Here is a 25,303-nt window from a genome sequence, read left to right as displayed (position 1 = left end):
AAGAGAGCCTCCTCATTTATTATCTAATTAGTCTATCTTTTTTTCAGTATCCTTCTGTAACACCACGACTCAAACATTTCAATTCTGTTTTTCGTTCTGAGTGTGTTATTCCAATGTTCCAGTACTCTGGGATGTTTTTATTTTCCAGTTTGTAGCTATGACTGCATTAATTTTGTGTATTAAAGGCTGACTGAAACAGTTTGTAAATTGTAAGACTATATCATCTACATTATGTGCACAAGAGACTTGGCAAAGGATTTAGTTGATGTTCTGCCCAACAGCATAGGGCACGAGGGCTATAGTGCACCCAACCTCCATAGAGGGAAAATAGATAATGCTGGTCTGCCAGCATTATGGCCTGACTTTGGACCAATAACATCAAAATGTAAAAAGACCACATTACCCAAAAAAATTACCTGTACAGTGGTGGAAAGAAGTGGCGAAAGATTTAGAATTAGGGGGAAAAGAGGTAAAGAACATTTGCTACAAAGGATAATGCAGAGAGTGATGAGAAGAAACACCCTACTTGTGTTGTGGTATGATAAATGAAGCAGAAGATTTGGGTTTTGAGTGTATGTTGGAAGCTCTCACACAATGCACCTATTAACAAATGGAAACTGACTGACTGTCTCCAGTATTACCCTCTGCTAGCTCCAGTGGTCCGCTTTGATAATATACTTGGCATACTCATTCTTCTTATTACCCACCTTGACTGTAGCTTACACCTGTTTTCCTCGGAATTTCAAACGTTTGGCACCATTTTACATTCTCAAACAGTTTACCTAGGTCCACATTTCCTGTGAATGTCTCTTGATTTTTCTTAAGTCGTGCTTCAAGTACAAACAGCAACATCAGAACTGTCTGGCTGATGCCTTTACCTTTACAAAAGGCAGTCTGATTGTCATTTCACAGCGTCTCAAGTTTCTTTTCCATCCTTCTTTGTATTATTACTCTTGTTAGTCACTTTTATGCATGGGCTGTTAATCTGATTGTACAATATTTTTTTACTTATTTGCTCTTGCTATCTTTAATGGTATGTATCCAGTTTTTAGATTCTACACACCACCTTGAATAGTCATTTGTTTGCCACCTGCCCCAATGATTTCAGCAATTCTAAAGAAATGTTATTTATGACTTCATGTTATTTATGAGTTCCGCATTATTTGATCACAAGTCTTCCCAATACTTTGTTAAACTCTGACTCCAATATTAAATCCCTTTGTCTTCCATATCAATTGCCATTTCTTCTTACATGTGTTCCACCTTATTTCAGTGAAAGTCTTTCAAAGCTCTGTTAACACTTTGAGGACTGGGCAGCTAGACTGTCATTTTCACAGCTTATCCAGATTTTTATGTAGCCATTTCTACTGCACCAAACTTGCGTCAGTTTACTGCATTTGAATGGGGGCCTGAAAATAAACATAGACTTAGAGTCACAGACAGTGTTTTTATATTGAAATGAAAGTGTGTTGTTTTCACAGCAACAATTTTTGTTTTTGGTTTCATAAATAGTTGATAAGGTTAGAAGTTTTTGGTAGTAAAAATAAAGCTGTTTGAAAATGGTTTTCTGTTGAAAATCACTTAGTTACAATGGCTTTAGTGTGAAAACAAAGTCCTACATCAGATTTTTCACAATAGTACCTGGTATCTCTTCTTACCACTTTCTCAGATTTGCACATACCTTATATCTCCTTTGAGGCCATTTTAGCTTTTCTGTAGACTGAATCAATATGGGAAAATGTCTTCCATAGAGTCTGTTTATAAGTGAACTATCTTGAGTGGAAGTTAACCAACCAGGCCTCCTTTGTTCACCAAAGTCTTTGCCATTTCATTAATGAATTCATCAAGATGTTTATTACAAGACCTCAACTTTTTGCGTAAACATATGAATTGTGATCATCATCATGAAACACACACACACACACACACACAAGCAAGCAAGCAAGCACACCTCGCACAGACATGACCACCAATTCCAGCATCTCGGGCCAGAATGCAACATCATGTGGGATGCAAGCAGCAATCTGGAGGGGGTTAGGAAGGGGAAGGGATAGTAGTGAACAGGTGGTGGAGTGTGCATGGACTAGACTGCCAACAAATCAGGGCGTTGTGGGTCAGGGAGGTGAGGGGAAAAGGTACAAAAAAGGAGTGGAGAGGAAAGGAGCAGGGAAAGACAGCGAATGCATTGGCAGAGGGCTGCAAAAAAACAGGGTGGGAGACGAGAACAGGGAGGAGATGATAGCATAGCGGGGTTGGAAACTGTTGGGTGGAGGGTGTGGGGACAGTATGTTACTGTAGGTTGAGGCTAGGATAACTACAGGAATGGAGAATGTGTTGCAAGGATTACTCCCATCTGCATGGTTCAGAAAAGCTGTTGGTTGACAGAAGGATCCACATGGCTCAGGTAGTGAAGCAGCCATTGCAATCAAGTGCGTTATGTTTAGCTGCATCTTGTGCCATAGTGTGGTCTACTTTGCTCTTGGTCACAGTCTGGTGGTGGCCGTTCATCCTGGTGGACAGCAGGTTGGTAGACATACCAATATAAAAAGCTCTGCAATAATTGCAGCAGAGCTGGTAAATGACATGGCTGCTTTCGCATGTGGCCCGGCCCTTGTTGGAGTAGGATAAACCTGTGACAGGACTGGAATAGAAAGTGCTGGGTGAGTGCATTGGGCAGGTTTTGCACCTGGGTCTTCTCCTTGGTTCAAAGGGTTGATATTGGGAATGGCATAGGGATGGACTTGGATGTTGTCGAGGTTGGGTGGGGAACATAACACCACTTTAGGAGGAGTGGGAAGTATCTCGGGTAGGACGTCCCTCATTTCAGGGCACAATGACAGGTAACCAAGGACCTGGCAAAGGAGGTGATTCAATTGCCCCAATCCAGGGTGGTACTGGGTGACAAGAGGGACACTCCTTTGTGGCTGGTTTTTAGGGTTTTGTGGAAGGATTGGAGTTGTGAGGGGAAATGGCACAGGAGCTCTGTTTGCAGTCTAGTTCTGGGGGCTAGTGCTGTGAAGGCCTAAGTGAGACCCTCAGCATACTGAGTAAGTGAGTTTTTGTCACTGCAGATATGCCGTGCCCGAGTAGCCAGGCTATGTGGGAGGGATTTTGTCGTCCGAAAGGGATGACAGCTGTCAAAGTGCAGATACTGTTGGTGGTTGGTGGGTTTAATGTAGACAGAGGTGTGATTGGAGCCATCAGAGAGGAGGAGGTCAACATCTGGGAAGGTGGCATGTTGGGTTGAGGAGGACCACGTGAAGCATTTGGGGAAGAAGGTGTTCAGGTTGTCAAGAAACGAAGATAGGTGTCTTGGCACTGGGTCCAGGTGATGAAGATATCATCAATGAACCTGAACCAGACTAGGGGTTTGGTGTTTTGGGAGTCAAAAAAGGTCTCCTCTAGGTGGCCCATAAAAAGGTTGGCGTAGGAGAGTGCCATGCGGGTGCCCATGGCTGTGCCGCAGATTTGTTTCTCATTTGAAGGGAAGGTATATAAAACAATCCTGTGGCCCACATCAATCTTGTTTTTATTATAATCCAAAATACTGTTAGGTTTCATCATTCTGATTTTGTGTGGTTATTGACATTGGATGCAGTCGTTTTGTGTTTTTTTGTCAAAATAAATGCAACCATAGTGTCTTTCCATTTTCACAAACAGCAAACGGTCTTGTCTGGGACACAAAAGTTCATTTTTTTCAGCTTCTTTTTTATTTTTCAGTACTGTAGCCACTGTCTGAGTTTTGTTTTTCCATAAATGTTCAACTAGATCAGGACTTGGATAAAAATGACCAATTTATAGAGCTTGGTCTTTACCACAGAAACTTTCATACAGTCTGTTTACTTGATACAAAATGCTGTTATTAGCATTTGCCTGATTACCAGAATAAATTTCACATTTCAAAATGTATTCACTTTCACATAACATAAAAATTTATGCCATTGCCCTGAAATAAGTGAATGCCTTCATCGATAGTGAGATTTTCTCCTGGTTTGTACACTCTTTTACTTTTTATCACGAATATATGAAATATGGGTCCCACATTGTGAATAGGATTGTGCTCTTCTTCTTCTTCTTCTTCTTCTTCTTCTTCTTCTTCCTTTCTTTCTTTCTTTTTTTTTTTTTTAATGAAGTTTACATTATCTATGAGATGTAACATTTGCCAAATTCACAGAAAACTATCTCTTGGTAGATTCTTTCCTGCAGGGAAGGTCTGCAGTATGGAATTTAGAGACCAATAGTTGGTCAATTTTGGTATTCTAAAAAGGCATAACATCTGAAACCACACCAAAAAACTTGTGCAGTTCACTGAGTTTCACAGCACTCCACTTATGCCAAGTTGAAAGCAGCTTCAGTTTCCCTGTTGCAGTTATTATGCCAATTATTGTTCTAACGGAGCAGTTTGTCTTTCATTTTACCATATTCAGCAGCAGTTTCTCATCAAAAATGCAGGTGAAACAATCAAACACAGAGGAGTTTTCATCAGTTTGAGTTTGAATTCAGTGGAATGGTAGTGTCATCATCTGTCCACTGCCTAATCTAAAGAGGCAGATTGATATGTTGAGACAAGAGGGATCTCTGATACAACATTGACATCAGCAGCTTTCTCTTGAGAGCTCGCTGACACTTCATCATCAGATATTCCTTCTACTTCTATAGCATAAATCATAAATATTTGCTTTCTGCTGTACAATATACATAAACATACAGAAGAAATGTGATGAAACAAATAACTTACCACTAATGGTTTCAAAACAAGAAATTGATTCAGCAATCTGTAAACCACTATTGTTTGACAGAACTCTTATCTCATCATTACATAAAACCATCCTGAAAATAAATATGAAGAATGTAGCAGACAACACAGACAGCCGCCCCTTGCACTGCATGCGGTGACTACTGTAATTATTCTGTATCGATAATGATGTAACACTGTGACTGACCTCAGAGAGTTAGACGTATGTTACAAAAATCATTACAATTGATTCCTGAGTCAAGTTTGGAAAACCACGTTTTTTCATTAAAGGTGTGTAAAGTTTCTTGTATTTTCTTACCAAGCTCTTGCGCATGAGGGAAACACTTCCCACATCTTTCTATATCCACGATGTTGTATCTCTTCTTTCTTGACTGTCACCTAGAATTGAAATAATGAACTTTTCTTCTCAGGATTGCTTAATGAGAAGGGCCAAACTTCATTTTCTTTCATTTGTAACTGTATTCTTACTATAAGTAGAGCTGCGAAGTATTACACTCATCTCCGTGATGCAATAATTTTTGTTTATCATTCAGAAATGCATTTTAGTGTAGCAACATCATTAATCCTCAACAAAAATAGCTCAAATACTGTAATATAGATTTGTAAGATTTCATCTAAGTCTCTAGAATGCAATAATATTGCCTCATAATAATTATTGTTAGACGTGGAAAAGGTCTGTTCAAGGCACAGGAAATTTTATATTCTACAAAAATAAAAGTTGAAATATTCTTATTTGGTTTTATTTCTCATTTGGGATCTTTTAGCATTTGTTAGAACAAATTTCATCATTTTGTAGGCTTTGTAAATTTAAATGATACTGTATGCGAACTTGTGAAGTGCTGCATATGGCACCAATGTGAATGTGAACATCACAAAGTAAATAACATTCCTTTCCTGCCAGTAAAAGTGACAGGTGCTCACATATGTGGTTTATTTCCCATGATAGTGCAAGTATCATAGAGTAACTCTGCACAGCTGGTAAATGTAAGACAAATGTTGGAATACATTCACAAAGTTGAGAAATGACTGAAATAGATCCTAAGTTGCTCATCTTTTTAGAGGTTAATCCATGTGCTGTAAGAGCTATATCACTCATCTCCAAAGTGTTAAACTATGGGTCTAATACTGGATCCCCTATGTCTTTCATATCAACAACTCCCATTAATACTTCTAGCATGTCTTCAGACAGTCCCCCACCCCTCCCCCCTTGTAGAAGCCTTTGGTGTACTCTTTCCACTTATCCACTCTCTCCTTGGAAGTGCACTCTTAATGTTGCTACCTTTGCTTTTCTTCCACCAAAGATTGTTTTGACTTTTCTATATGCTGAATCAGTCCTTCCAGTAACCATTTCTCCATATTTTTCCTGCACCCATTTCACCTTGGCTTTCCAGTACTTCCTATTTATTTCATTTGTGGATAGTACCACCTACCATTAAAAAACACCATCCACCACCTCATCCCCTCTTCCTCTTTCTCTCTCCTAGCATCCCTTCATTGTTCCCAGGCCCTGTCTTACTGACCGGCTCAGTCCCCCTCAAAACGTCTTCACTCAGTGAAAAACCAGTACTCATGAACAAATTCAAAATTCCCAGTTTTATTGTTGACCTATCATCTAAAATCTTTATCTCTGGATAAGTCTCACCAGTCCTCAAAAAAAAAATCCACCTTTGACCCCAAATCCATGTTTGATAATGTGTTCCGCTCTGTTGAAACTTTTTCTCGCCGTTCAGTTACCAATCACAGGCGGCCTAAAGCACACAGTGAACCTTCTGTTAACCCAACTGATTTCCCCCCACCCTCCACACCATTTTCCTTACCTGTTCTACCTGAGCTTGTGTTCCATCTCTAATAATCTCACAGTCAACAGTAGATCAGATGCTAATCCTCCGTCCTTTGCAGTGAGACAATATCCTATCCACCTACTGCAGAAACAGATCCTCCACACTATGTTTTCTCACAACAGCAACAAATCTCACACCACTGTGAAATAGGCACCACCCAATACTTCCCATTGCACCCAATATCAGCCAAGCCACAGAAAAAACAATCCCACTTCTCACCAGGACTCTGACTTACTCTCATCTTGTCTTGCAATTAGAGAAAGCTTATGCAAAACTCTGTCCTCAACTTCCCAAGAGTTATTCCTTCATCCATCCAATCTATACAGTATTGTGGTCCATACCAATGCCACCATTACTCTCAGCCCTGCACCTTGTTGGTCATTCTCCTGTGGGAACTTCAGAACCTGCCACACATATAAACTACTACTGTAATCCAGTCACAAATGGTTCTCATTCAGTAATAGATAGGCAATTATATGAAGACAGCTACATTACATACAAGCTGTGTTTTTTTTGTGTTCTGTGGCAACTAACCAGGTGTCTGTCCTCATGAACAGTCACCACCCAACTGGTGCTAACTCGTTGTTGAGCATGCTGCACACAACAACACCAGTGACTTCCAACAGCTGCTTCAATACCCATGCCATGTGGATTCTTCCATGCAACAGCAGCTGCTCTGAACAGCTTGGTCAGGTACACTGTCTAGAATATATCCTCCATTCATGAGAATCTCGGAAAATTTTGGATTGAAAGATTTGTGTAGCCATCCCTTACAGCAGTGGTCACCAAATTTATGTAGCTTCTACGCTACAGTACAGTTTTCAAATCCTAGTGGTAGGTGCCAAAAGAAAGTAGGAAAAAAATAAGGAAACTAGGAAATAAATAAGAACTTCAGAAAATTTGTTTACTGTCTATAAAGTTGCACTTCAGGTAAATATGAAATGAATTTTAATTAAATCTTATTTTTGAATCGGCAACGTCCAAAAATGCAGATTTGATTAAGTCACTGTCTTCTTATGGTTTCATATTTTATGCAATAATGTTTGAAACTCAGAATGACCCCTCAGTTACTGCTTTATTCTTGTCTAATGCATTTAAAAAAGTATATTGTTGGGAATTAAGCTTAGATTTTAGCAGCCTTACTTCTTCTTTTCTTGGTGTAGAATTCAGTGTGAAATCATTTTCAGTCCCTGAGTGAATTGGTTTGAAGTGACAGTGGACGTTCCCTTTCTCCCCAAATGATAGACTTACATAGTACAGTAAATGCACATATTATTTGTATCCTTTACATGGGTAAAGAAGTTATCAGTTTCCCATCAAGTTTTTTGCGTTTTGGTGAAATGCCATGATTAGAAAAAACCTAGCTTTTGTATCAATGTGTAAATCAAACTATTCACTTTAGCAGATGTCTGGTAAATACACAAAAAATATAATGTGCACAGTCTCATGTGTATACAATCAATTGTGAGGTTGACAATGTAGTATTCTTGACTGACAGTGGCAGTTACTTGGGAGAAACAAGAAGTTGTTGCTGAGTGCGGTCTGAGCTCAGTGGAGCTATCCAAATTAGCCAGCCCGAATGTCACTGCAATCTACCAAAAATGTCCCCACGAGCTACTAGTAGCTTGTGTTTGACAATTTGGCAATCACTGCCATAAAGTAATCCAAATTGCTGCTTCATGGTAGGGTGGACTCAGAATCATTACCAACAAATTAAATATGATTAATAAGTGTATGTAGTGTTAATTGATGTATTTTTTATTGCTGTTACTGTCATTAAAAAACCTAATTTTCATTGTGCCATTATGAATACTTCATTTTATTTGTATGCCCCTGGGCATAATCAGGCTACTTCAGATGTTACTTTCCCCACACTGATCTGTAGAATATAATATCCTGTAAGTATAACAGTTTTCATTATGAATCAAACAATGGAAAATCCAGGATAGAATGTAACAATACCAGAGAAGGAAAGTTGCTACTCACCATGTAGTGGAGATGCTGAATCGCGATAGGCACAACAAAAAGATTCATACAGTGATAGCTTTCGGCCATTAAAGCCTTTGTCAGCAGTGTGGTTTCAGCTCTCTGAGACTGCAGATGTGTGTGTGTGTGTGTGTGTGTGTGTGTGTGTGTGTGTGTGTGTGTGTGTTTGTGTGTGTGTGTGTGTGTGGCCATTAAAGCCTTTGTCAGCAGTAGGTGCACGCGCACGTGTGCGCGCGCGCGCGCGCCCCTGCATGTGTGCATCTATTGCTGACAAAGGCTTTAATGGCCGAAAGCTATAATTGTGTGAATCTTTTTGTTGTGCCTATTGCGACTCAGCATCTCCGCTACATGGTGAGTAGCAACTTTCCTTCTCTAGTTTTCATAATGATGTAACCTTATGATGAATTAGCTAATTGCTAAATAATGAAATAAAGTGGTTTTTTTTATTATTTATTATTAGGGCACTCTTCACACAAAACCAACAGAGACTACAGAATGTTCCTTGGAGTAGTGCAAGCTATTTTAAGGAAGCATTCCAATGAAAGTCCAGTTTTTGCATTATCAGAGTGCCACCAATAACAAACAGAAACTGAAAGGTAAACACCGGGAACCGCACCAATAGACCAAATGGCGCGCACACTTCACTGACCGAACTTCCCCAGCTACTGGGTTTCCATAGTGACATTTGGTAGAGCCACTACAGTGTTTATTTCATAATAAAAGTACAGCTTACGAAGAAAAATGACATCCTTTAAGAAATGGCACATATTTAATGTTGTATTATGAGTCCAATTTTCAAATAAAATTGAGATCCCCTCAAGGGATTCCAACACATCAGTAGTTGGACTTTTTATCACTTAATCCACTATAAATATATGATAAAAGCCAGTAATCTCTATTGGAGGTTTAAAACACATGTTTGGTGATCCACCACTAAAAAACTCACTATCTGCCCTCATGTATAATGACGCAATGGTATAGGATACTCTGCAAATTAGTCATTGCACACTCCAAATAATGATAAAATTTATTATGTGATTTATAAGTTCTTTGAAATCATGCTAATTCAAGTGTAACAGGAACACAGCTGTCAGAGCATGTTGTAAAGAAAAAAAAATGACTGGCATTCAGCAGTAAATAAACTGGGGACTAAAGTAGAAATGCCCATCAGTCGTTGATGGATTTTTTGCTAATGGCATGTTTTATAACAGTACTAGCTGACAAATCCGGCAATGCACAGGTATTTACTTTGTGAGTTTTCTGTTAGAAACAAAAACAAAAAATAATTGTGTTTTTAGTGTTAAAAAATTTCATTTTCATGTATTTGTGAATATGCCTTTGAAACAATGAAACAATCGTACAAAAAAATATGCATAATGTACAGATGTATAAGTACAGTACCCTGGGCAGTTTCTATACACTAGGTGCAGCTGCTTCATTTGTCTACAACACAATTTTTTAAATCTCTCATGGCAATGCCTTTTCGCAGCTGTATAAACAGTTACTGTTTTTGCTTACAGCCATTTTTGCTTCACAGTTGAAAGCTGTTGAAAGCACTTCCAGGTGTCAGGGATTTCCTTAAGTTGATTCAACCGAAGGAGTATCGTAGTAGTAAAGAACAAATGTATTACAACCTAATGCATGATGGTGCATTTTTTTCATGCATCTCAGTGTTTATGGTATCATATCTCTTGAACTTTGTCTCGTACAATTATATATTCATGGTACATTCAGTGGCATACATGATACTGTTGTGTGAAATGTTGCAAATAGTTAGTAGCAAAGAAGTAATAAATTTAAACACCATACACGATGCGGCAGTTTTTCATGCATCTTAATATCTCCTGAACTATGATAGGTGGGTGGTTCTTTGCCCCACAACATTATTGCCTGATGGTATGGAATATGTGTACCAAGTTTGGGTGAAATTGGTCCAATGGTTTAGGAGAAGATTTGGGACATACACCCACACATACATACATACACTCTGTGGTCAAAAGTATCTGGACACCCCCAAAAAACATACGTTTTTCATATTACGTGCATTATGCTGCCACCTACTGCCAGGTACTCCATATCAGCGACTTCAGTAGTCATTAGACATCATGAGAGAGCAGAATGGGGTGCTCTGCAGAGCTCACGGACTTCAAACGTGCTCAGGTGATTAGGTGTCACTTGTGTCATACGTCTATATGCAAGATTTCCACACTCCTAAACATCCCTTGGTCCACTGTTTCCGATGTATAGTGAAGTGGGAACGTGAAGGGACATGTTTGGGCGAAGAGACCAAACAGTGAGGTCATCGGTCTCATCGGATTAGGGAAGGACGTCGACCGTGCCCTTTCAGAGGAACCATCCCAGCATTTGCCTGGAGCGATTTAGGGAAATCACGGAAAACCTAAATCAGGATGGCCGGACGCGGGATTGAACCGTCGTCCTCCCGAATGCGAGTCCAGTGTGCTACCACTGCACCACCTCGCTCGGTGAAGGGACATGTACAGCACAAATGCGTACAGACTGACCTCATCTGTTGACTGACAGAGACCTTCAACAGTTGAAGAGGGTCCTAATATGTAACAGGCAGACATCTATGACCATCACACAGGAATTCCAAACTGCATCAGGATCCACTTCAAGTACTAGACAGTTAGGCGAGAGGTGAGAAAACTTGGATTTTATGATCGAGCGGCTGCACGTAAGCCACACATCACGCTGGTAAATGACAAACGACGCCTTGCTTGGTGTAAGGAGCATAAACATTGGATGATTGAACAGCGGAAAAATGTTGTGTGGAGTGACAAATCACAGTACACAATGTGGCGATCCGATGGCAGGGTGTGGGTATGGCGGACGCCAGGTGAACGTCAGCTACCAGCGTCTGTAGTGCCAACAGTGAAATTTGGAAGTGGTGGTGTTATGGCGTGGTCGCGTTTTTCATGGAGGGGGCTTGCACTCTCGTTGGTTTGCATCGCACTATCACAGCTAGAGCTTACATTGATGTTTTAAGCACCTTCTTACTTTCCACTGTTAAGAGCAATTTGGGGATGACAATTGCATCTTTCAACACAATCTAGCACCTGTTCATAATGCATGGCCTCTGGCGGAGTGGTTACACAACAATAACATCCCTGTAATGGACTGGCCTGCACCGAGTCCTGACATGAATCCTATACAACACCTTTGGGATGTTTTGGAATGCCTGCTTCATGCCAGGCCTCACCGACCGACATCGATACCTCTTCTCAGTGAAGCACTCCATGAAGAATAGGCAGCTATTCCCCAAGAAACCTTCTCGCACCTGATTGAACATATGCCCACCTGATTGAACATATGCCTGTGACAGTGGAAGCTGTCATCAAGGCTAAGGGTGGACCAACACCATATTGAATTCCACCAGTACCAATGGAGGTCGTCACGAACTTGTAAGTCATTTTCAGCCATGTGTCTGGACACTTCTGATCACACAGTGTACATACATACATTTTCATAATATGTACGGATGAAGTGCTGTGCATAAGTTAGGGACTTCTTTGTTCAGTAATAAAAATGCAACATTGTCCCAGCTTTTCCCTATCCTCTCTTTTTGCTTCTTTCTTCATTACCTCTTCTGCTAACTTTGCCTATTATTTCTTCCTCATTCCTGGATGAGTGAACTTCTGCTCCAGCCATGCCTTTTATTAGTGTAGCACCACTCATATCTGATAAAAATACTGTATTATGCAAAATCTACTTGCAACAGTGTTAATAGGCTGGACATTCTATAGTAGCTCTGTTAGAAAAATGTCAGGCCTATTAACAGTGTGATAAATTAATCATTGTCACTATTTTCATTATTATTAGTGAAACTCATTTTCTATGCACAGTAATCTTAACTGTACCTAAAGGTAATCACTAAAGGTGCCTGCTTAGGTGTAGAATATGGCCAGATGCTGTGACTTTGCCAGATAAAGTAAATATGCATATAAAAGATAAAATAAATTTCTACCTTCAGCTGGATTATAATTTAAGCTAATTGTTTCATTATTACTTCTGCCTTTCTTCCATCTTTTCGTGACAGACAACAATAAAACTGAAGGTACTTTCTACAAATCCTAAACTGTAGGTCACATTTCACAATGGACAACTCGTGTGTGCTATTCTTGTCTTCAGGAATCGTGTTGACTTCATGATTGGTTTCACAAACAATACTTGATAGCTGCTACTAAAACAAGTTTGATTTCTCATCTTTAAATGGGCACCTACACATAACATAATGATATTGTCCCATTGTAGATTCATTTTATTTTAATTAAAATTAACCTACTTTGGTTTTATCTTTATAGATGAATACTGCTGCAGCAGAGGCAAAAATCCTCCAGCAAGACACTGCTCTTGTACAAGAGCAGAATGAGTTGCTGACAGGACAGCTTGATGTACTTAAACAGAAGCTACAAGAGATCCATACTACATATCAACAGAAAGGTGTTATACTTTTCTAAAGCAAATAATTTCATAGGTGTTGCTCTTAATTTGTACTGGATGTTAGCAGCTGTTGCAGCAGGGGATTTTCTGTTTATTATATTATTTCATGTTTTGTTGTTCTTTTACTGCTCCTTTCTTCATCTTTATTATCACCATATTTCCATGGATCATTATGGGACGTATTTCCCTTTTGTGTATGTGATGTTTAATATGCAACTCATCTCAGTGCTAATTAATGCATTGTAACCCCCGGGATTGGATTGTGTCCCTCAAACTTTAAGATTAGCTGCATGCAATGGGTGGCCTTAAAGACATGTGGCTCTACTACTCTCAGGTAGGTCACAACCTGATTATGAAGTGTATCTTTCAGATGATTTTCACCTTCAGACAGGTAAATTCATGTGATACTGATTCATTATTCTTTTTCTCATCCGTGAGTAATGGGTAATACTCTTTTATCCATGGAATAGTTTTCCAGATTTTGGCCCAGTATGTCTCATAAGGATCCCATAATGGTTGTGTGTGCCAGTGACCAGCATTATGAAAGACCAGATGCTATAGTTGTGAATTTCACGTGGCAGTGATGCTGTCATCTTGGACAGATTTGTTTTGATGTACATGTCTCTTCATAGTCTTTTTTGCCATTACATTTAGTTTTTTTTAATGACATTTGAGTGTATTTTATTTTCTTACTATCATACTTTTTATTAAGGCAACTGTTATGTTCAGAAATAATAATGAGTAAATAAAATTTTTAATTGTCAACATTACGTAGAATTGGAGTGTTAGTGAAAGGCATGACATGAAGATCAGTTAATATATGTGTGGCTACTGCAGAATTCCACTTATTGTATTGTGTGGATTGTCTTGTGTGTTTCATAATTGTTGTACCTAGAGATTATTCAGTCATGACGGCATCCAATTTTTTACAAGCATGTGAAATTAAGTACACTACCGATGCTATAGTCGTCCCCCACCCCCGACACTTCTCTTCATCAGTTTGTTGATATATTTTGCATTTCATTCCCAAAAAAAAAAGATCCATTATTTCTTTTTGTTACCCTTGAAAAGTCTTGCTCAATACAACTGCACTTGTTACTTTTCATATGCCCAGAACTTTCTGAGGGTTTTTAATACTTGTCATAGAACAAGGGTGGCGAAGATTTCAGTTCGTGGGCCGTGCTCAGGCCCAAGTATCAAAGCACTCAGACGTGCTTCACATTTCTTCCACCACCACACCGCACTATCTGGGCGCATGGAAGGGAAGAGGGGAAAACAGTAAACGCGCCGTATTTAAATGGCAGTACAGGCACACTGTCTGTGACTTAGTTTTATATTTCACGTTTCTCCACAGCATCCCTAAATCGCTTCAGGCAAATGCTGGGATGGTTCCCTTGGAAGGACATGGCCGATTTCTTTCCCCACCCTTCCTTAATCCGAGCTTGTGCTTCGTCTCTGATGATCTCATCGTTGACAGGATGTTAAACACTAATCTCCTTCTCCTCCTCTCCACAACGTAGAACATAAACAAAACAAGTTTCCAACCTAATTAGCTATTTCTGACACACTGAAGACATAATTTTTGTCTGGTACAAACTGTCGGCATACGGACAGACGAAATTTCACAGCATTTCGACACAAGTTTTCACATAATTGTGACTTATTTAGTTTTATAATAAAAAAATGTATTTCACACAAATATGTCAACTGAAATATTGTAGCACTTTCGTAACCTCAGAAAAGCGATGTGGATGTTCTGGACAGTTTTAACATAATAAGATTTTTAACTAAAACTGAATTATCTTGCAGGTCAGTCAGTTACATCTGCACATGCACAGAGGTGCTTTCAACTGAAATGGCAAATGGTCTCGAAAATAGCTCAAAAACAAATGTAAGATTGACAGTGTTCTCAAAATCTTTACAAAACTGTCATTGTAATTCTTTCAAGGCCACAAGGAATACCTTAAATCTCTTGCTTTCTTTGCTTTCAGTGAGCTTATGGAACTGCATTGTCTCTGTCAGATTGTGTTCCTCATCTATTGCAATTCTCTTTTTAAAAACACCTCCATGATATATCAGAAAGAAGTTATCTTGCAGTGTTATACTGTGGGCAGTGTGCAGTCAAGTCCACTTAAAATGCAAAGTCTGCAATTCATTCTAGATGTTCTAATTTTCGTTCCTGCACTCCTTTTTCCTTCATAAACACAACAATAGTAAGATTTAAATTGAAAAATCATGCTCATTTACTTGCCCAACACACTTTGCAGTAATACACTCCTGGAAATGGAAAAAAGAACACATTGACACCGGTGTGTCAGACCCACCATACTTGCTCCGGACACTGCGAGAGGGCTGTACAAGCAATGATCACACGCACGGCACAGCGGACACACCAGGAACCGCGGTGTTGGCCGTCGAATGGCGCTTGCTGCGCAGCATTTGTGCACCGCCGCCGTCAGTGTCAGCCAGTTTGCCGTGGCATACGGAGCTTCATCACAGTCTTTAACACTGGTAGCATGCCGCGACAGCGTGGACGTGAACCGTATGTGCAGTTGACGGACTTTGAGCGAGGGCGTATAGTGGGCATGCGGGAGGCCGGGTGGACGTACCGCCGAATTGCTCTACACGTGCGGCGTGAGGTCTCCACAGTACATCGATGTTGTCGCCAGTGGTCGGCGGAAGGTGCACGTGCCCGTCGACCTGGGACCGGACCGCAGCGACGCACGGATGCACGCCAAGACCGTAGGATCCTACGCAGTGCCGTAGGGGACCGCACCGCCACTTGCCAGCAAATTAGGGACACTGTTGCTCCTGGGGTATCGGCGAGGACCATTCGCAACCGTCTCCATGAAGCTGGGCTACGGTCCCGCACACCGTTAGGCCGTCTTCCGCTCACGCCCCAACATCGTGCAGCCCGCCTCCAGTGGTGTCGCGACAGGCGTGAATGGAGGGACGAATGGAGACGTGTCGTCTTCAGCGATGAGAGTCGCTTCTGCCTTGGTGCCAATGATGGTCGTATGCGTGTTTGGCGCCGTGCAGGTGAGCGCCACAATCAGGACTACATACGACCGAGGCACACAGGGCCAACACCCGGCATCATGGTGTGGGGAGCGATCTCCTACACTGGCCGTACACCACTGGTGATCGTCGAGGGGACACTGAATAGTGCACGGTACATCCAAACCGTCATCGAACCCATCGTTCTACCATTCCTAGACCGGCAAGGGAACTTGCTGTTCCAACAGGACAATGCACGTCCGCATGTATCCCGTGCCACCCAACGTGCTGTAGAAGGTGTAAGTCAACTACCCTGGCCAGCAAGATCTCCGGATCTGTCCCCCATTGAGCATGTTTGGGACTGGATGAAGCGTCGTCTCACGCGGTCTGCACGTCCAGCACGAACGCTGGTCCAACTGAGGCGCCAGGTGGAAATGGCATGGCAAGCCGTTCCACAGGACTACATCCAGCATCTCTACGATCGTCTCCATGGGAGAATAGCAGCCTGCATTGCCGCGAAAGGTGGATATACACTGTACTAGTGCCGACATTGTGCATGCTCTGTTGCCTGTGTCAATGTGCCTGTGGTTCTGTCAGTGTGATCATGTGATGTATCTGACCCCAGGAATGTGTCAATAAAGTTTCCCCTTCCTGGGACAATGAATTCACGGTGTTCTTATTTCAATTTCCAGGAGTGTATATGAAGTCTCCATACTCTCCATTCATTTCCACTGAAAATGGAGAAATAAGAGCAAATTCAGAAATTTTATTATTCATACCACCAATTTCCTCAAGTTCTCCATGCCTGCAAATTTAGCAAAAAGTGCTTCTTGACGCCCAGAATAATGAGTCCTGTTTGTTGATCATTGTAATTTTTTACTCTTTCATTGTCATCTAAAAATTTAAATTCTTTCTGCATGGTACAATAATGTCGTTTCCTAGGAAATAAGCAGTACCCATCACTTATGCGAATTGAAAATTCTCATCCCTCTCATCTGTCATTCCCATTTATTTTAGAGGACTGTGATGATAGATTGCTAGACTGTCTCTTTTTGTACAAACAGCCACTGGACCTGTGAATGTCCTTTATACCAAGAACAAATAGCGAAGGGTAAAAAGCGCTGACACCATGATTCTACCAAACTCGGAGAGTAGTGCCGGCCACAAAATGCCACACCAGAAAAGTGACAGGCCAGGCTGTGGCCCGCACACGCTGCATGCATGACGTTTGGCATGATGTGGCCGGTCCTGACACAGAGCATTTAATTGCTGTGAGTTAATACCTTGGGTTTGCATATTGACTTCAAGATTTTTAGGCTAACATACATATATTTACTTGAGTTACGAAACTGATTCCATCTCTATTGTTGTTATGTATACAGTGTGATCCAGGTATTCTCAATCTTTGTTAAGTAGGATTGCAAATGAATCAAACTGACAATCTGTCCCAGACTCCAGTGTGAGTAAAATGCTGGGGTAGATAATGTTAAGGTGCCAAAGAAACACTCTAAGTTGTTATTCACTAGATTTTGATACATAAGAAGTATCAAACACTTGCACCACACTGTTGGATAACAAACAGATTGTTTGCACTTGACAGGTTGCACAAAAAGTGATGATCTTTAAACTGGAGCTTTCAGTGATCAGTCCTCTTCATACTCATCGAACTTCCTGTTCCATATGAAGTACCTAATTGTGGAACAGAGATGGAAAACACTCACTGAGATTATAAGGGGAGATAGCATTAAGCAGTTACATAGAACCTTGCTGTGGGATTTTTGCAAACAGTGAAACAAGATCCAAGCAAAGCGTTGTGTTTTTCAGTGCAAGCTGCAACTACCTCATTTGATTAGTGTATTGCACTGCTGCTTTAATGCATGAATAGTTGCTGTCAGTATATAATTTTAATATTTAAGCTAAGGGCAGATATTGTCATAGTTTTTCCCTTGTGGATTTTCAGTAATTCTAAAAGTCATTGTGCCAAAGCTGCTGAGATTTTTAGCCTCTTCTGCAAGGCTGTAGGAAGAGAGATGTTTGGACTAATTGATTGGTAGCTCTTGTCACATAATGTTTGAAAGTTCTGTCCAGTTTCTGTGTATAAGTGAAATCAACAAGTCAACAATTGTTGATTAATAATTTCCATTCTTAGATTGGTGCCATGTTGTCAGCATCAAAACTCTTCACTGCATGCATTTTTGTACTAATGATGATTTGGGTTTGGCTTTGCACAAAGTTCTAGCTGTTTTTACATATTTGTCCTCTGATTTTTCTCAAGGCTGATACATATATGAAGGCTTTATTTCAGTAGCAATAGCCTTCCAGTTTTGTTTATTTCAAGATACTGAGGCTTACACATAATTGAGTGATAACTATTCTGTGACTGAAATATTGCAGTCCATTGCTTGTTACAAGGAATAACCATTTCTTTCTATTTTCACCACTCAGTTATGTTTAAGCCTCAGTATCTCAAAATGAACAAAACTAGAGGTATACAACCATTGAAATAAGACATTCACATAGAAACACGTCATCATCAATAATGAAGTATTGTGATCGTTACATCTTCCACTGACTAAAGTAAACAGCTGGTTAGGCTCATTTATTGAGAAAGTTTATGGAAGTTTGTAAATGAAAAGGAGAGTTACTAAGAAAATGAACTGAAACAAAAAAGACTTAACCAAATTTGTCTGAAATCGGCCCAGAAAAATAATATTAGTTATCTTGGTTTTGACTGGAGATGTTGGCATTGCCTCAGACTATTAGCAGGTTTTCTTTTTTTTAATTACTCAAACAAGAATTCATTTCCAAAAAATAATAATTGTAATGATAAATTCATTTTTTCTTTTGTTATTAATTATAAAACATAATGTACAGTTTTAACAACACAACTTTTGTCACAAAATAATTCATTCTAATTGACTTTCAACTTAACTGCAACTGCTTTGCTACTGAATTGCCACACAGCTGCCAGTTTATCCTATGATGTAATTTACAGTATACATTTTTGTTCAGTTAAGATTATTTTTGCATAATACCATCCCATTGAAACCACAATCAAGTCCAGATATGAAGGTGGGATCGTCAGTGAAGTACAACTTTTAACACTAGAAGCATGTGTATTGCTGACACCAATGTACAGCCAGAACATAACTGGCCTCCTGGATGGAGAATGCAGTCATTTATACAAACATCAAATGTTCCATAAATGATGCAGAGGTTTGCTGACTGAAGACGTCAACATGATTGTCAGGTGACTTAGATGGTCTTCAAGTGTCTTTAAAAAAAATGGCAATGTCAGCGAGACAGCAGACACACATCATCCTTTTAAAATATCAAAGCAGAAATTTGAAAGATGACTGGAACATTACACAGTCCGTACAGCATAACTTTAAACTAATAGAGGGTACCAAGAGTTACAAAGGCAATCTTTTAGCAGTCAGCCTCATCAACCTTAACTTGCCAGTAGCCTTCCTGCATGTCCATTGTTGAGAAATACTTTCCTCCTTTGAAGCAGTTTAGGGTGTCATCAATGCACAACAGTGGATGGACACCTTTTTTCATGATTTTGTTCAGTCATCCGTAGTTGACACAGCAGTGCAATATTCTTCTTCATCAGGACCACATGAGAGGGCCAAGGACTCTCTGAAGGTTTAATGATGTCATCTCACAGCATCTTATCCAATTCCTCCCAGATTATCCGTCATTCAGCCAGCAACATTGGCTAACTGGTGTGGATTATCTCCCATGTTAATATGATGTTTTACCGAGCCGTGTAGTCTTTTTTTCTCCATTCCCAATCTGAAAGAATCAGGAAACTGATGCAGAATGGATTTGACTCACCAACATTGTTGCACGGTCAGACCAGATCCTATTGGCAGTTCGATAGTAGCTTCCTCCTCTGCATTGTCTGTAGTTGTAGTAGAGTGCAACTCCCAGACAATGATACTAAGCTGCCCTTCCTGGATTGATTTGGCTGCCCCCACACATGTACCTCTAGGAATTAGTTGTGACTGTTTGTGACAGTTAGTGATTCACAGTTCTCCTTGACCACCTATGACGCTTATGATTGTTGCTTGTGTGTAGATTTCTTTTGTGATCGTGAGTAGATTTTCACGGTTGACAAAAACTTCACAGTTTAATTGAGCATTTTGATTGATGACTGTAACTTGTCTCATTGATGATGGCAGGATAATGTATTCAACAGCAAACAACTGCCCAGAGCAGTCTTTGTTATGTGAGCTCGTTAGGATAGCTTCTTCACTCTGGAGCTCTGATCTTCCACTGTCTATAACTACTTTTGAGCCTGCAAGATGTACCATTCTAGAATAATAATATTATAACTACATTTTGTTAAAATAACAAATTCAAAGGACTAATTACAATATTATGAAAAGCATAGATTGCTACTCACCGTATGCTGAGTCGCAGATAGGCACAACAGAAAGACTGTACAAGTAAACTTTAAGCCAAAAGGTATTCTACTGAATTACACAACATACACACACACACACATTCGTGCAAACACAACTCACACACACAGGATCACTGAGTTTGATTGCTGAGGCCAGCCAGAGACAGTGGCCATGTGAGTGTGAGTTGAATTTGTGTGTGTGTGTGTGTGTGTGTGTGTGTGTGTGTGTGTGTGTGTTTTGTGAAATGTGGAAGAATGCCTTTTGGCTGAAAGCTTACTTGTTTAACAGTCTTTTTGTTGTGCCTATCTGTGATTCAGCATCTCTGCTATATAATGAGTAGCAATCTATCCTTTTCATAATGCTGTCATTATTCCATCCTGGATTTTCCATTATTTAAATCTGAAGGGCTGTGTTCTGTCATTGATAGTTAATCGTGCAATATGTGCTCCTGTTGGCCAGAATATTTCCCATTCGTGACTTTCAGCATGGTCTTTTTTGTATCATGAAACAGTCTTTTTTAGCCAATGATGATAAGTATCCAACATTAGAGAAAAAGAAGCCCCTGAGTCAACTAAAACCCGGACAAGCTGGCAGTCAGTGATGACATCAGTGAGATTTTCTGATGTGGTGATTGTCATTCATGAAGGATTTGCATCTGTGGTGGCCTCAACTCCATAGATGGTGGCCTTGCTTAGTTTTTCTAAAGTTGGTGGCTGGGCAGGTGGCTTGTACCTCCGTACAGCGATGGGGAATAGCTACGGCATACTGGGTAGCAACCTCGTCCAGGGTACAGTGATGGGGTTCGTCCTGTGGGTCAACTGCAATTGTCTACGGTTGATTGGTGTCGATAGAGTTACGATGGTTAACATCTGGCGGTGTAGAAGTTGTGGAAAACTTGCCTTCTTTCTCTACATGTCCAGGGTGCTCATAGTGGAAACACAAGGACATCTTGTCCTCTGTCCTCCAAATGTATGTTCTTCTATGAGTCATTATACTTGTGTAGTAATTGGTTATACCTGTGTTTGCCAGGTGCTGGGTTGTCATTTGATGGCTGCAGCATAAGTCTTACTTGGCCAAGTGCATTCTACTTGGCGCATTTCGCTGGTGGCAGAGATGGTGCCAAAGATCGATGCACCTCTTCTTTGATATTCTGTATTACCCCCCGATATATCAGGTCAACATTTATGGCTACTATCTCTTGTCTACTCGGTCCCACATTACTGGTTGCCGTACACTGCTATATCTCTTCTCTATCTGGCATATGAGTTGACAGTGGTCGTCTACATCTGCTGGAGAAAGCACATTGGGCAGTCGGTCATACTTATTTTGTCTGAATATTTCTATAGCATTTCCTCAGTTCGCTGGCATCCCTTGATGGATTCCTCTGTTGTGACATCCTTTACCAGAAGAATTTGGTTAATGTCTTCTGCAACTCCTTTAATCACATTTTCGATTTTATCAGCTTCTGTCATAACTGGATTCACAATGTAGTATAGGGCCAAAATGTTCTATATGTGCAATTGTGTTGTTCTCGCATGATATTGGACCCTGTTCTTCAATTGTTCTTCCACTAAGCAGACCTCCTGCTGATTGTCGTCAAACATTTTCTTCAGTTTGGCCTAGAAATTTGTTCCAGCCATTGAGCTTCTCTTTGTTGTTCTCGAAACACTGATGGGCTGTGCTGTCCAAGTCAAAATACACATTTGACAAACACATTATGTCATCCCACCTGATTTATTCAGTGACTTGATTGAATCCTTTCAGTCAGTTCATTGATCCTGACCAGCATCTTCAGAAAACATTGATGGATGCCTGATTTGTAGTTGACTTACTGCTGTTTTGGAATCCACATGTCTCCTGAATATACAGATCTTAGAAATGGTATATTGCTTGTATTCTGGTTCCTGACCATGTAGGCAAGGTCTTTTATGTTGCCTAATTAGAGGCATGGTAATGCAAATGTACCTAGCATCTCCACCAAACAATGCCACATTGAAACAACAATTAATTCCAAACCCAAGGGCAGGGTCATCAGTGAAGTACAACATTTAGCACTGGAAGCACATCCATTACTGACACCAGTGTACAACCAGAACAGGGCACACCTCCAAGACAGAAAGTGCAGCTATTTATACAAACATTGAATATTCCAGGATGATAGTATGTATGCAAACATCAAATATTCCAGAATGTGGAAAAATAATGTATTTCAAGAACCTTCCAGAAATGATAAATATTAAACGGCAGATAACTGTTCGTGGTCAGGATTGGACCTGTGATCCACAGCATGTTAGCCAGTGCATCAGAGCATGCATCAGTACAGCACATTTTAGTGCATCTCAAACATTTACACATCTAGCTTTTCAACATGTTACAAGTGTTCTCCTAAATGTCCTTCTTGAGATTGTAAGTATTCAATTTTTAATCAATTACAGTTTTTTTTTTATTTGAAACATGTAACTTGTGGTTTGAAACTAATTTGATCAAGAATGAGATTTCATTAGTGAGAACACTGTGTATTTATAATGTGAACTATTGTGAGATAATTTTCATAAAAAGTCCTATTTGCAAAGTCCATATACTTCCAATTTCATATACAGAGTGTTTATAAATGAATATCAGAGTTTTAACGCTTTATAATATTTATTACACTAAACTTAGTTATAAATGATATGTCAAATGAAAGAGCAACTCAAGCAGTTTTACCAAGAACCGTATAAATGTTCAATGTGAGCACTATTTGTCACATGGCACACATCTAGTATATAGCAGATGTAGTAACACTGTTCACGTTTACGTCGCACTTCACTTAGCGTAGACCGGGACTGTGTCCTAGGCATGCCCGATGTTAACTGACTGGGCACGGCCCATGCTGCCGGAGTTGTTGTTGTTGTTCTTGTTGTTACGCCAGCAGAGGTCGCGTCCGAATTCTCGCGTGCCCTCTGGTGGACAGGACTCTACTTGCGGCAACTACCGCCCGTGACGCGCCGTGCCAATGTGCGCCTCCCGCGATCTTTCTGGTGGCTACTACACTCCTCCTCCTTCGGGGGGTGAAGCCACTGTGATCCACTGCGTCGGAAGGTGGAGCGTCGGGCAGGAGCGATGACCTCCACATCCATTGGATGGCCGGAGTCGAGGGGATCTGCCAACCCTCGAGCTGAAACCTTCGAATACGGCTGGAAATGACCCACACGAAGAGGCCCCCATCGTCCCACAACCGGAGCTCGGGACAGAACAGGTGACAAGCTGTCGAACTCCGGATCCTGTTCCACCTCGGGAGGGGCAAGACCCAGTGGCGGGGACGAAGGGGAAGGGACGACCACAGGTGAACTAGCCCCCTGAGAAACCGGGCCTGATAGGGGGGCCGGCTCTCACTGGGGCATCTCGAACGATGGCGATGCCGGTGCTGGAGCTACTGAAGGCTGCCAAGGCTGAGAACCATCGCAGTGCGGCAGAGTCACAGCGGGGAGAGGAGGTAACGTCCCCTGTGAAACCCATACAGGTGCCGGCAATGGGGAAGCCGCTGTCTGAGAGGTCGGAGGGTGTGTGCCCGAACGTGGACATAGCTGATTTTGGTGACGACGCACCACCCGATCCCCCGCCTGCAAGGTATAGAGCCGGCGGCCATTTCGGCGCAGGACCACCGCCGGTATCCAACGTGGATGCCCAGACCGACATACCCAGTGGAAAGCCAGGTACTCCGTTTTGTGAAGACTGGCGAGGACCAGGCCGGAGGAGGTGCAGCAGAGTCCGAGGTTGACGCCCATGGAGGAGCTCTGCGGGGCTGCGGTCGCCCATTGGTGTGGTCCGGTATGCCGTCACGAAAAACGTCAAGGCTTCCTCCACAGGAAATTCGTGCACATACTTTTTCATCTGCGTCTTAAATGTGCGCACCATGCGCTCGGCTTCCCCATTCGATTGTGGATGGAAGGGTGGAGAGCAAACGTGCCGAATACCGAAGCGCCTACAAAAATCCTGGAAGGTCTGCGAAATAAACTGCGGTCCATTGTCTGAGACCAGGGTGATTGGCAGACCTTCCACAGAAAAGATTTTTGCTAGTGCCTGGATTGCAACTTCTGAAGTGGTTGAGGAGCAGCGAACCACATATGGGAATCGGGAATAAGCATCAATGACAACGAGCCAAAAGCCATTGAGAAATGGGCCCGCAAAATCGATGTGAACATGTTCCCATGCTTGGGTTGCCGGCGGCCAGGAAGAGAACGCTGCCCTGGGAGATGCTTGTTGGCTCGCACACTGGGAACAGGCGGTCACCAAGTGCTCAATTTCTCTGTCAATACCGGGCCAGTACACATGTCTGCGAGCCAAGGTTTTAGTACGGGAAACACCCCAGTGCCCCGCATGTAATAACGTGAGGACCTCCCTTCGTAAACCTGCAGGAACAACCACGCGAGGAGCTGTATCATCGGTAGCCAGAAGGAGAACTCCTTCCAAGACCGAGAGGCGGTCTCGTAGAAGAAAATTATTACGAAGAGGGTCCGAGGCCCGGCCCGGAGGGCGGGAGGACCACCCCTGCTGAATGAGGCGAACTACTTGCCGGAGAACCGGGTCAGCCGCCGTTTCCCTGGCGACTCGAGAACTAGTGATCGGGAAGCCATCAACTGCTTGGCGGGATGCCACATCCAAATGAAAACACATAATCTCCTCTCGATCGAACGTAGGATCCGGGCCCATCGGAAGACGGGAAAGAGCGTCGGCGTTGGCATGCTGTCCTGTAGGGCGAAAATGAATGTCATAATGGTACTTAGAGAGGAACAAGGCCCAGCGCTTTGCCATACAAGAAAGGGTGAAACTTGGTAACAGCGTAGACAATGGCCAAAGCCTCTTTTTCC

The 25,303-nt window shown here is 41.5% G+C and overlaps 1 protein-coding gene across 1 annotated transcript in view; it reads left to right on the top strand.

The window, feature by feature from the left end:
- Nucleotides 1-25,303, top strand: part of LOC126195814 (centrosomal protein of 89 kDa-like) — a 126,199-nt gene that overhangs the window by 60,735 nt on the left and 40,161 nt on the right. The window contains exon 6 of the mRNA XM_049934455.1: nucleotides 12,906-13,044. Within this exon, the coding sequence (XP_049790412.1) occupies nucleotides 12,906-13,044 (139 nt within the window). The remainder of the gene's footprint in view (nucleotides 1-12,905; nucleotides 13,045-25,303) is intronic.

Source organism: Schistocerca nitens, chromosome 7 (assembly GCF_023898315.1).
Source record: "Schistocerca nitens isolate TAMUIC-IGC-003100 chromosome 7, iqSchNite1.1, whole genome shotgun sequence".
Lineage (NCBI taxonomy): Eukaryota > Metazoa > Arthropoda > Insecta > Orthoptera > Acrididae > Schistocerca > Schistocerca nitens.
The sequence above is the reverse complement of the archived record's forward strand: the minus strand, read 5'-3'. Positions and strand labels throughout refer to the sequence as shown.